General features: G+C 36.8%; 1 protein-coding gene across 21 annotated transcripts in view; it reads left to right on the plus strand.

Moving 5' to 3' along the window:
• Positions 1 to 14,126, plus strand: part of CATSPERE (catsper channel auxiliary subunit epsilon) — a 199,335-nt gene that overhangs the window by 395 nt on the left and 184,814 nt on the right. For 7 of the 21 annotated variants that reach the window (XM_049112405.1, XM_049112409.1, XM_049112415.1 and 4 more), the window contains exons 2-3: positions 2,228 to 2,276; positions 3,970 to 4,078. Coding sequence is in view for 6 of the 21 variants with exons in the window: in XM_049112401.1 (XP_048968358.1) it covers positions 208 to 284; positions 2,228 to 2,276 (126 nt within the window). In the remaining 15 variants the exon portion in view is untranslated. Of the gene's footprint in view, positions 1 to 153; positions 285 to 475; positions 564 to 2,227; positions 2,277 to 3,969; positions 4,079 to 14,126 lie in introns of those variants that run through there. The other 14 variants (XM_049112401.1, XM_025430567.3, XM_049112400.1 and 11 more) reach the window with 4 other exon arrangements.

Genomic DNA, 14,126 nt, shown 5'->3' on the forward strand with positions numbered 1-14,126 from the left:
GCATAAAGCAAGTGCTCAGTAACAACACTAACTTGAAAACCATCTATGGAGTGCCTGGAAAGCACTGCCGGATATGTATTTGTTGTCGCAGTATTTCTATAGTCACAACGAAAATTTGGGCTAAAAGATAGTCATTTAAAAGCTTCACCTTCGTTTAGTCAACTGGGACTTTCCGAAGTGGTTTTTGCTCTTTCACTCCAAGCAGGCATGGTTTCTGCCTGCCTTTCCTCAAGTCTGGTTTACATTTTCGACTCCCACCAACGGCGAGGCTGCGGGTGGCGCAGGTAGCGGCCTGCCCTGGCGCGCATGCGCACCCGCGGGGCCCGGGACCCCGCCCCGCCCCGCCCCGCGGTCCCCAGCGCCGCCGCCGCAGCAGCAGCTGCCGCCTCTTCCCCTGTCCGCTGGCGCCCCCGGAAGCGCGCTGGGCCGGGGCTGGCGCGGCTCGGGCGGTTGGGCGGTTGGGCGGTTGGGCGGTTGGGCGGAGGCCGGCTGTGCGCCATGTCAGCCCGGGGATTGGCGGTGTTGCTGTCGTGGCTGAGCTGCTGCGGCTCTGCCCTGTGGAGGTAGAGATGCCAGTGGCGCCCGGGGGCCCCGGCGGAGGTCGCCCTTGGGGACGCAAGCCCCGGTCCCCCCCCCCCGCCCCGCCCGGCCTCGCCTCGCCTCGCCCCGCCGCCCCCTTCCGAGAGTCGCGGAGGACGAGGGCGCAGCTTTAGGGCTTCGCTCTTCCAGGGTCTCGGTCACTCCGCGTCGCTGCCCCTGCGGGCAGCGGAGCCTTTCGTTTCCTCCAGCTTGAGCAGAGGAGGGAGGGGGAACCCACAAGTCGCTCCCGGGGAGGGAGGCCGGGGCGAGGGCACTTCCCTGGGGTGACTAGGTGGCGGAAGTTACCTGGGAGGCAGGTGCACTTGATTTGTGACAAAGTGCTTTATAAACTAAACAAATAAATGTAAGGGGGTGTAATTCCTGCATGAGGAATGGGAGTTGTTTCCTGTGATGGGATTTAGGGAGTGAAAACTTAAAAAGTTCTGAGAAATCCTCAATGCCAAGTGTGAGTTTTCTTCGGTTGGGTAGCAACTGCTGGGTTGGAAAATGGATCGAAATATTTTAGAAATATTTCTAACATGGGTTAAAAAAACAGATGATTAGCCTTCTGTGACTATTCTCTTCGATGGAGGTTTGGCTGTATTACCCTCTAACATTAGGACGTAAGAACCCTGACAATAAATCAACCATTCCAGAGATTGCTGAGGGAAGGGATCCACAGCCCCTCCTTGGACACTTGGGGGAGATCGGACAGAGATAGAGTAGCCTTGAGAGAAAGCAAAAAGATAGCATTCTGGCAGAACTGTGTCAACCTCTGTTTTCTCCTCTATAAAGTGAAGAAAATAAAACCTGTCTCGTGGGGTGGTAGCGAGGCTTGAATGCAAAGATATATTTAGCTCCCAACACGTGCCTGGCAAATGGGTCAGTATAGGGATGGGGGATATTATCAAGCATGGCCTGTGAATTCAAAGACTTTATAGACTTTATGGTGTACACCAGAGGTTACCAAACTTTCTGTAAGTGCCAGATAGTAAGGCCTTTCGGGTGATGTAATGCACAACTCAACACTAGTAAGCCAATGGGTGTGGCCGTGTGTCAATGAAAATCTTTACAAAAACGGGAGGAATTTGACCCCAACTTGCTAACCCCTGCTCTACGTTCATAAATGAAGGAGATGCTAAATTTCTTTCCCTTCCCTAAATTTTCAGTGAGAGTTTAATGAAGACAAACATATTATTTCCCATAGTAGTCACTGGCTCCTTGAATTTTATTTCTTAATAAGGTGTTCTCTTAAAGGACAAAATTTCTTAAATTTGATGTAATGATTTTTTTTATTGTTAGCTTTTTTGGGGTGGAGAATTCAGGGTAGTTGTCTTATTTCAATGATTTCTTTCTTTCCTGAGCATCTGAGAGACATTTACCTAAATTTTCTACTAAGAGTATTAATGTTTTTGATATTTCTTATCCCAATGGAGTTGGTTTTCATAAATGATCTATGGTAGGACTGCGATTATTTCTTTCTCCTTATGAATCCAGATCCATTTTCCAGCTCCATTTATTGAGTATCACCTCTGTCCTATACAAAACTTCCCTATGGACTTATGTCCACTTCTGGGTTTACTATAGAATCCCTCTTATTTGGAGGAGAAATTATTTTAATACTTATATTTGACCTTTTTCTCCATAGGTATTCCACTAACAGCCCAAACTACCACATTTTTAGTACCAGAAGTACTGTAAGTGTTTAACTTTTTTCAAACTAGAGTTAAATATTATTATCTACCTTAGAGAACAGTATTTTATACTCAGTTGCTTTTTTGTTTTTGTTTTTTTTATTTATTCATGAGAGACACAGAGAGGCAGAGACATAGGCAGAGTTCTCCCTGCAGGGAGTCCTGTATTAGACTCCATTCCAGGATCCCAGGATCATAACCTGAGGCAAAGGCAGATGCTCAACCACTGAGCCACCCAGGTGCCCCTATACTCAGTTATGGCACAGTATCATTCATTTATTTCTATTTCCTTTATCATCCTAATATAAATCCCCTCACCAATAAATGTCGTTAAATATGTATGTACCAAACATAAGTAGTGTGGTTTTGAGTTTTTGTGATTTAATATTCACAGATAGAATGGCCATACAATACATTGTGTAAACTATTGAAAATGAAAGTCCTATTAATATTTATGCTGGGACAACAGATACAAATTGCAGCTGCCTTGGCAAACCAGGATGAATGGTCACCAAAGCTGTAGACTTCATTCTCTATATTACTTCTCTTTTTTTATTCAATACTTTGTCTAGCTCATTTCTTTTTTTTTCAGATTTTTAAATTTTTATTCATTCATGAGAGACACATAAAGAGGCAGAGATATAGCCAGAGGGAGAAGCAGGCTCCCTGCAGGGAGCCCGATGCGTGACTCAATCTGGAAACCCCGGGATTACACACTGAGCCAAAGGCAGATGCTCAGCCACTGTGCTACCCAGGCATCCCTAGATCATTTTTTCTTAATGCTGCCTGATTACTAGTATTTATTTCATTTTATCTGTATAGCTTCCCAATGATGGGCACATGGCTTTCTATCTTCACAACACTGTGGTGAATAGCCTTCTACATGTCCCTTTATGGGACTGTGCAATAATTTTTCAGCTATCGTTGCTGGGACGTAGGGAGAGCAGATACTTGATTTAACTAAATTCTGCATGATTGTTCTTGAATGGCAATCACAATTTCTATTCCCACCTACTGCACATCTTCACCAAAGTTTGGTATTATTACTTTTTTTTTTTTTTTTACCAATTTTATTATTATGTGTAATGGCTTATCACTGTTGTTATCTTCAGCTCTCTGATAACTAGTGATTTTGAGCATCTCTTCCCATATTTATGCAGGTTTCTCTTCTGAATTGCCTGGTCATACCTTTGACCCATTTTCCATTTTTGTGTCCTTTTTGTTGATTTACCAAGTGCTATATGCATTCCGCCCTCTATATTAGTTGAATGTTGGTTTTAAGTGTTTCATTTTTTTTGTCTCTTGTCTACTCATCTAACTCTTAATGTTGTCTGTGGATATTTTATTGTTTAAGAAAAAGCTGACTTTTGTTGACCACCCCCCCACACATACTGCCTTTTTTAACCTCATATTTTCTACTTTTTTGGAGTCTTAAAAATCTTTTCTTACTCAGAGTTGTGAAGACATTTCTCCTATTTTTTCCTTTATATGCCTTAAATCTTGACCTTTCAAATATAGATCATATATCCATTGGAGTCCATTTGTATGTCATGTGAGGTATGCATTCACATTAATTTCTCCACAAAACGAACCACTACCTATTAAACAACTGACTGTTTTTTTCTATTATTTTTCTGGTATTATCTTTTTTTTCCAAATAGAGATGTCAATTTCTGAACTCTCTTCTTTCCTCCAGGTAGAGTTGATTGATCCTCTCTTGTTTCATATAGCTGCAGTTTTGTTTCAGTGCTATATACTCTTCCTTTGAATCAATATACCATAATATATGCATCATTTTACTCTAGGTAAGCAATTAGGTTGTTTCTATTTTTAGTCTACTATGATTAGTAGACTACTAGAAGTGGTAGTCTACTATGAACATTTTTATGCCTAATTCTGGCTAACATATATCTGCATTGCTGTTAGGAGTAGAATTGGTTGGTCATAGGTCATATGCATGTGTTCAGCTTTAGTGGATGGTGCCAAAAGATTTTACAAAGTAATTGTATCAGTTTACACTTCTGTATTTATATATGTCATTGTATTTACATTTTTCAGAATCAGGTAAAAGTAATCTATATAAACTATATTTTCTTTTATAGTATCATTTGTTTTTAAGTTCATTGCTACCCTTTCTTAAGACTGTACTTCACACTTAAATTGTCATTTGCACTAATTTCTTAGTATCATTTATTTATGTATTTTATCTTTGTTTCTTGAATAGTTTTGCTCTATAATTGGCCATTTTATTAGTCATTTTTAAAATCTCCTTTTTTCTAAGTAATCTTTATACCCAACATGGGGCTCAAATTCACAACCTTGAGATCAAAAGTCTCGTGCCACACACCCTAAAAATCTTTTTTGATCTCTGCTATTCCTTTATCATTTTTATGGAGGTGACAGAAATGTGTCAATGTGTAATTGATAATTGGTAACCAAAATAATGGAGTTATGTCATTATAGTAAAGCAAATTGTGAGCCAGAGTTTGATTCTCAACAGGGAAGTAAACAGAACACAAGAGAGTAGATGGTAAAACCAGTGGCATTGCAGCTTGCTTGCAAATGATATTTAAAGAAAGAAAGAAAATATTGACTGCACAGAAGATGCTTTAGGGATTAGTTCATAAATCTTAATGGAATGCATTTTAAAACCATTTTTGTCTACCTATTTGCTTTTCCTGGAGCTTTGGCATGACTGTCAGGATTCAGGTTTGACACAAATCCAGGAACCTATGAAGGTGTTCTCAGGGAACATAAACTGGTAGAGGCCATCTCTAAGCTTTCCCTCTGCCTCATACAGCTTGCCAGTATCTCCTAGAAAGGAGCTTATGTATTTGTCTAGAGCCTGGTCTTTGTAATTGCTGCCCTCAGAACACCTCCAGATTGCCTGCTCTGGTGGCCACGGAGACTTACACTTGTAGTCCTATAGTACTGTATATATTTGTATACTTTAAAAGCTACTACTTGAGTGTCTAGCTTTCAATCAGCATGAATCTAGGTGCTGACTAAAATCCTCTCTTTGGGACAATGACAGGACTTGGCACTTCCTCATCTACTAGAAGTTATTAAAAATAAAATTGCTTGGGCAATCACAAAGTTTTGAAGGGACAACTCAGAACTAGGGCAAGGTTAAATGATAAGACTCATCTTTTACCTAAGGCCACTCCTTCAAGATTAAGAGAGGCGGTTGTTTTATCTAATGCATAAGAATGAACACAAAAGAGTCAAGGAAATAGTCGAAACATAGGAATATGTTCCAAATAAGAGAATAAGAGAAAACCTCAATGAAATGGAGGTAAGTAATTTACCTAATAAAGAGTTCAAAGTAATGGTCATAAAGATGCTTATTGAACTCAGGAGAAGAATGGATGAACACAGTAAGAACTTCAACGAAGAGATACAAAAAAGAAGATGCCAAATAGAAGTCACAGAGCTAAAGTATACAGTAACTGAACTGAAAAGTATATAGGGTTCAACAGCAGACTAGACAAGGAAGAAGAAAAGAACTGTGAACCTGAAGACAGAGCAGTAAAAAGAAAAAAGAGTGCAGAAAAAAGTAAAGATATCTTAAGGCATTTATAGAATAACATCAAGTGAACTGATAGTCACATTATAGGAGCCCAAAAGGAGAAAAGTGAAAGGAGCCGAAAAATCTTTTAAGAAATAATGACTGAAAAAAAAAAAAAATGACTGAAAACTTCCCTAACTTGGAGAAGAAAACAGACATCCAGATCCAGGAAGCCCAGAGAGTTCCAAATAAGATGAACCCAAATTATTTAAATTATAATTTGAATGTCAAAAGCTAAACACAAGGAGATTTCCTAAAAGCAAAAGTGGCACCTGAGTGGCTCAGTTGGTTAAGCACCTGCCTTCTGTTCAGGTCATGATCTCAGGGTCCTGGGATTGAGCCCCATATCAGGCTTCCTGCTCAGCAGGGAGCCTGTCTCTCCCTCTCCCTCTGTCCCTACCCCCACTCATGCTCACTCTCACACACATGTGCTATCTCTCAAATAAATAAAATCATTTTTTAAAACAGCAAGAGAAAAACAACTTTTGTTACATACAAGGGAAACACCATAAAGCTATCAGTAGATTTTTCAGGAGAAACATTACAGGCCAGAAGAGAGTGGCACAAGATATTCAAAGTGCTAAAAGAAAAAAAAAAAAAAAAGCTTCCATACAAGAATACTCTGTGCAGCAAAGTTTTCATACAGAATTTAAAGAGAAATAATTTTTCAGATAAGCAAAAGCTAAAGGAGTTTATCATCACTAAAATAGCCTTATAAGAAATGCAATAATGACCTTTTATGCTGAAAAAGAAAAAAAAAGGTGCTAATTAGTAACAAGAAAACATGAAAGAATAAATCTTGCTGGGAAGATAAATACATAGTAAAGGTAGTGTGTTAATTATAAAACTAGTATCAAAGTTAAAAGATTAAAGTAGTAAAAAATATAACTGCAATTTAAGGGATGCACAAGATTTAAAAAGGTGTAAAATATGACATTAATGTGCAAAGGGTGAGTAAAAATGTAGAGCTTTAGATTGTGACCAAATAAGTTATTATCTACTTAAAATAGATTTGTTATAACTTTTTATATGTAAGACTCATAGTAACCACAAAGCAGAAACCTATACTAAATACACAAAAGATAAAGAAGAAATCTAAGTATACCACAAAAGAAAATCAAACCACCAAACCAGCTACAGTTAACAAAATGGCAATAAGTACATGCATACCTCATATTACTGCACTTTACTTTATTGTACCTCACAAATATTGCCTTTTTTTTTTTTTTTTACAAATTGATGGTTTATGGCAACCCTGCATCAAGAAAGTCTATCAACACCATTTTCCCAATTTAATTTGCTTATTTCATGTGTCTATGTCATATTTTGGTAATTCTCACAATATTTCAAACATTTTCATCATTATTATATTTGTTAAGGTACTCTGATCAATAACTATAACTTGCTGAAAGCTTACATGATGGTTAGCATTATTCACAATATTTTTTTAAATTAAGGTATGTAAATATTTTTAGGCAATGCTATTGCACACGTAATAAACTGTAGTATAGTCTAACCAAATTTTATATGCACTGGGAAACAAAAAATGCATGTGATTCACTTTCTTGTGATACTCAATTTATTGCAGTGGTCTAGAAATGCAACTGCAGTATCTCAGAGGTATGCCTGTACATACCTATCAGTAATTACTTTTTTTTTAAGATTTTATTTATTTATTCATGAGAGACACAGAGAGAAAGAGAGAGAGAGAGAGGCAGGCAGAGGGAGAAGCAGGCTCCATGCAAGGAGCCTGATGTGGGACTTGATCCCAGGTCTCCAGGATCACACCCTGGGCTGCAGGTGGCACTAAACTGCTGCACCACCAGAGCTGCCCCTATCAGTAATTACTTTAAATGTAAATGGACTAAATTCTCCAATCAAAAGACAGAGTGACTGGATGGATTAAAAAAAAAAAACATCTATATGCTGCTAATAAGAAACTCATCAGATATAAGGGCACACACAGATGGAATGTGAAGGGATGCAAAAAGATATTTCATGCAAATGGAAACCAAAAGAAAGCAGTGTTAGCTATACTTGTATCATTCAAAATAGGCTTTAAGACAAAGTCCAATAAGAGACAAGAGTATTGGGATGCTTGGGTGGTTCAGTGGTTGAGCATCTGCCTTCAGCGCAGGGCATGATCCCGGGATCCAGGATCGAGTCCCACATTGGGCTCCTTGCATAGAGCCTGCTTCTCCCTCTGCCTGTGGATTTTGTTTTTTTTTTTTGGATTAAAGAGAGAGACAAGAGTGTTACATAAAGGAGTCAATCAAATAAGTTGACGTAACCGATATACATATATATATATATATATATATATATATGCATTAAACATAGGGGTTACTGAGTATATAATGCAAATATTAATAGATATATAGATATACAGGGAAAAATACACAGCAACACAATAATAGTAGAGAACATTAATACCCCGCTTCCATTAATGGATAGATAATTGAGACAGAAAAAAAGTAAATAATTGGCCTTAAACTTTAGACCAGATGGACTGAATAGGTATATACAGAACATCCCATCCAAAATCAGCAGAATACACGTTCTCATCCAAATATGTGGAACATTCTCCAGAATAGATCGGTCATGTGTTAGGCCACAAAACAAATCTTAGTAAGCTTAAGGAGATTGATATATCAAGCATCTTTTCTGACTGCGATGGTATAAAACTAGAAATCAATGATAAATAGAAAATTGGAAAATTATAAATATGTGCAGATTAAACAACATGGTTCTGAGCAGCCAATACATTAAAAAACAAATTGGAAGATAATTCAAACAATAACTTGAGACAAATGAAAATGGGAACACAATGTATTGAAACATGGGATGCAGCAAAAACATTTCTAAGAGGGAGGTTCATAACAAGAAAATCTCAAACAACATTACACCAAGGAACTGAAAAAGAAGAAATGAAGCCCAAAGGTAGTAGAAGGAAGATAACAAAAATAAATGAAATCGAGATTAAAATAATAATAGAAAGAATAAATAAAACTAAGAACTAGTTCTTTGAAAAGATAAACAAAATTAACTAGACTAACCAAGGAGGAAAAAAGACAAAAATATGCAATGAAAAAGGATGCATTACAACTGATAGTACAGAAATACAAAGAATCATAAGAGACCACTATCAACAATTATATACTAACAAGTTGAACAACCTAGAAGAAATGGATAAATCCCTAGAACCATACACCCTAACAAGACTATGAATAGAAAATATGAACAGACCAATTACTAGTAAAGAGATTAAATCAGGGATCCCTGGGTGGCGCGGCGGTTTGGCGCCTGCCTTTGGCCCAGGGCCCGATCCTGGAGACCCGGGATCGAATCCCACATCAGGCTCCCAGTGCATGGAGCCTGCTTCTCCCTCTGCCTGTGTCTCTGCCTTTCTCTCTCTCTCTGTGACTATCATAAGTAAATTAAAAAAAAAAATATCTTAAAAAAAAGAGATTAAATCACCCCTCCCCCACTCCTCACTGCAAAAAAAGTCCAGGATTGGACAACTTCACTGGTGAATTCTACCAAACATTCAAAGAAGAATTAATACCAACCATTCTCATACTCTACCAAAATATAAAAAGACCCTGCTACCAAAACCAGAGAAGGACATTACAAGAAAAGAAAATTACAGGCCAATTTTTCTAATGAATATAGATGTAAAAATTATCAACAAAATATTAGCAGACCTAAGTCAACAATAAATGAAGATTATATGCCATGAGCGTGCAGGATTTATTCTAAGAATACTTCAACATCTACAAATCAGTCAGTGTAATACTTGCCACATAGGGGTTTTTGTGATAATTAAAGTATGTGTCCCAAAGGTCACACAGGGGATTAGGGGCAGAGACTGGACTGAGAAAACTGAGAGGGTCTTTGCAAAGCCCATGGGATCAGTTCCTGAGGTCAGCTGTCCCTCCCGGCATGCTACCTAGCCTGTCTCCAAAGCATTAATAAAATGAAGAATAAAAATTATATGATCATCTCAATAGATGCAAAAAAGCATTTTATAAAATTCATTATCTATATATGATAAAAAAAAAAACTTTCAACAAAGTGGGTACAAAGGGAACATACCTCAACATAATAAAGACTACATATGACAAGTCCACAGCTCACATCATACTCAACAGTAAAATGTTGAAAGCTTTTCCTCTAAGATTAGGAACAAGACAAGGACACGTTCATACCACTTTTATTCAATATAACATTGGATGTCCTAACCAAACAATTAGGAAAGAGAAAGAAATAAAAGACATCCAAATAGGAAAAGAAGTAAAACTATCTCTATTTGCAAATGACATGATATTATATATAGAAAAACCTAAAGACTCCACCAAAAACCTGTTAGAACTAATAAATACATGTAGTTAACCTGTAGGATACAAAGCCAACGTTCAAAAATCCATTGTTTCTGTATACTAATAACAATTCGAAAGAGAAATTAAGAAAACAATCCCATTTGCAATTGCATCAAGAAATAAAATCAAAAAAAAAAAAAAAAAGGAAAGAAAGAAAGAAAATCACATAGGGATAAATTTAAACAGAAGCAAAAGACCCCCTACCCTGAAACTGTAAGACATTGATGGAAGAAATAGAGGAAAATGCAAATAAATGGAAAGATATTCGACACCATGGTTTAGAAGAATTAATATTGTTAAAATGACCATACAACTCCAAGAAATCTACACCTTCAAATTTCTCTTTCTGCAACTTCATTGTTAGTATATAGAAATAGGGCAGATTTCTATATGTTAATTTTGTATCCTCTAACTTTATTAATTGGTTTGTTACTTCTAATCGTTTTTTGGTGGAGTCTCTAGGATTTTCTTTTTTTTTTTTCTTTAGGATTTTCTATGTAAAGTATCTTATGACCAGCAAATGGTGTCAGTTTCACTTCTTTACCAATATACATACATTTTATCTCTTTTCCTTATTTGATTGCTGTGGCTAGGACTTCCAGTATGTTGAATAAAAGTGATGAGAGTCTTGTTCCTAACCTTAGAGGAAAGCTGTTTTTCACCATTGAGTATGATGGTAGGTGTGGGTTTTTCCTATATGGCCTTTATTATGTTGAGGTATGTTTCCTTTAATACCATTTTAATAGCCAAGATGTAGTAGCAACCTAAGTGTCTACTGATAGATGAATTGATATACACACAATGGACTATTACACAACATAAAAAAGGTTGAGATTGCACCATTTAAGACAACATGATGGACCTAGAGGGCATGCTAAGTGAAATAAGTTAGACTGAGAAAGACAAATACTCTATGACTCCACTCAAAATGGACTCTAAAAAATGTGAATAAACAAATAGAGCTTTCCCAAATATATTATTTCATCCATAAATATTTTAGTATGTGTGTTAAAAATGTCAAGATTCTTAAATTTTATTATTATTTGTATTACCTTAAGTAATCTCTGCACCATGTAAGACTCAAACTTAGGACTCTGGCATGCTCTACTGACTTGAGCTAGCCAGGCATCCCTAAGACTCTTATATTAAAACACACACACACACACACACACACACAGCCAAGGCAATTAGACAGGAAGATGAAATAAAGATAATTTTGAAAAGGAAAAAATCTACATTGAAAAGGAAAAAATAAATTACCTCTATTTGCAGATGACATGATCTATATATAAAAAGCCCTAATGAATCCACTAAAAAACTATTAAAACCACTAAGTTAATTTAGTATTTTCATAAGGAAATTCATGCAGAGGTTCACATGGAAGTTCAAGAAAACAAGAATAGACAAAATATTTTTGAAAAAGAACAATGTTGGGGCAGCTCGGGTGGTTCAGAGGTTTAGTGCCACCTTCAGCCCAGGGTGTGATCCTGAAGACCTGGGATCGAGTCCCATGTCAGGCTCCCTGCATGAAGCCTTTTTCTCCCTCTGCCTGTGTCTCTGCCTGTGTGTGTGTGTGTGTTTGTGTGTGTGTGTGTGAGAGAGAGAGAGAGAGAGAGAGATAAATGAATAACATCTTTAAAAAAAATAAAGAAAAAGAACAATGTTGGAAGACTCACAGTTCCTGACTTTAAAACTTAACTACAGAGCTACAGCTTTCAATTGAGACAGTGTGAGACAGGAATAAGGATAGGCAAATAGATTAGTGGAATAGAGAAAAAAAAATCTTGTTTATGGTCAATTGGTTTTTTTTACAATGACTGTAAGAAAATTCAATAGGAAAAGAACAGTTTTGCTGAGAAAACTGTATATCTGCATGGAAAAGAATGGAGGTGGACTCCCAACCTCACAGCATATCCAAAAATTAGCTCAAAATAGATGCAAGACCTAAATATAAGAGCTGTAGCTATAAAACTCATGGGGAAAAATCTCCATAACCCAGAATCAGGCAATGGTTTCCTAGGTGTGACCTTAAAAGCACAAGGAACAAAAGAAAAAAAGATAAATTTGGCATAGTCAAAATTTTAAAAATTTAGGCTTCTAACGACATTGGCAAGAAAATGAAAAGGCAATCCATAGAATTGCAAAATATTTGCAAATAATTTATTTGATAAAGGATATGTATCTAAAATATATAAAGTGTTACTATAATTCAATAATAAAAAGACAACCCATTTTTTAAAAAATGGCCAAAGGATCTGAATAGACATTTTTCAAAAGAAGATATCCAAATGGCCAATCAGCACATTACCCATTAGAGAAGTGCAAATCAAAACCACAATGAGATACCATTTCACACCCATTTAGATGCCTAGAATCAAAAAGATAGATAATAACAAGTAATAATGAAGACATGGAGAAATTGGAACCCTGAAACATTTCTGCCAAATGTCAAGTGGTACAGCCACTTTGGAAAACACTTTGATAGCTTCTTTATGAGCCACCAATCCACTTTAGGTACACATCCAAGAGAAATTAAAATATTATGTTCACACAGAATCTCATACCTGAACATTCATGGAAGCATTACTCATAATAGCCGAAAGGTAGAAACAATCCAAACAGTCCAACAACTGGGATAAATAAAATTGAGTATATGGATATACCATATGATATGGACATGGTAAATTCATATGGCATATGGATATGTACATATGATGGACAATTATATAATTATTGGGCAATAAAAATGAATAAAGGACTGATGCCTGGTTATAGGGATGAACCCTGAGAACATTATGCTAAGCAGGAGAAGCCAGTCAAAAAGGACTGTATGATTCTATTCATATGAAATACCTGAACAGGCAAATATATAAAAGAAAGTTGATTAGTTATTGCCTGGGACTGGGAGATATGGAGGTTTGGGTAGTGAACCCTAAAGAATGCAGAGGTGTTTTTGTGCAAGGAGAGTTCCTCATGCTCCACATCCTAAATAGCATTTAGTGATGTCAATGTTTTGGATTTTCACCATTCTAATAAGTGTCTGGTTCTATATCACTGTTTTAATTTGCAGTTCCCTAATGACATGAGGTTGAGCATCTTTTCATGAGCTGATTTGTTATCTATATATCTTTTTTTGGTGCCTGTTTGGATCCTTTGTCCATTTTTAAAAATCAGGGTTTTGTTTTCTTATTGTTGAGTTTTAAGGTTTTTTTTTAATATTTTGAATATTAGATTTTATCAGATACAAGTAATCTTGCAAATATTTTCTCCCAGACTATGGATTCCATTTTCGTTCTCTTAATAGTGACTTACAAAGCAGAATTTTTTAATTTGAATGAAGCCCAATTTATCAAATTTTTCTTCCATGGATCATGTCTTTGGTGTTGTATCTAAAAAGTCATTGCTGGGATCCCTGGGTGGCGCAGCGGTTTGGCGCCTGCCTTTGGCCCAGGGCGTTATCCTGGAGACCCAGGATCGAATCCCACATCAGGCTCCCGGTGCATGGAGCCTGCTTCTCCCTCTGCCTGTGTCTCTGCCTCTCTCTCTCTGTGACTATCATAAATAAATAAAAATTTAAAAAAAAAATAAAAATAAATAAAAAATAAAAAGTCATTGCTAAACCAAAGGTCACCTACACTTGAGTCTTTCTGGCCAACGTTTAAGGAGCTTATTCTTTTCTTTATCCTTCTTCCATCAAAAATTTTAGTTGCATTATTTCTTTGTCAGAATATATATAACATGTATTATCCTTTAACCTTTATCTTCACGTGTTATCTTTTATCTACAATCAAATATATTAATGCTCACCATTAATCCTTTTGCCAATGTGTACTATATTCTAGCATAGTAGTTGATAAAGTTCTATATGGCTAGATAGCATATATTTTAGGCTTTGCAAATCAGATG

Source organism: Canis lupus, chromosome 7 (genome assembly GCF_003254725.2).
Source record: "Canis lupus dingo isolate Sandy chromosome 7, ASM325472v2, whole genome shotgun sequence".
In the NCBI taxonomy this organism is placed as follows: domain Eukaryota; kingdom Metazoa; phylum Chordata; class Mammalia; order Carnivora; family Canidae; genus Canis; species Canis lupus.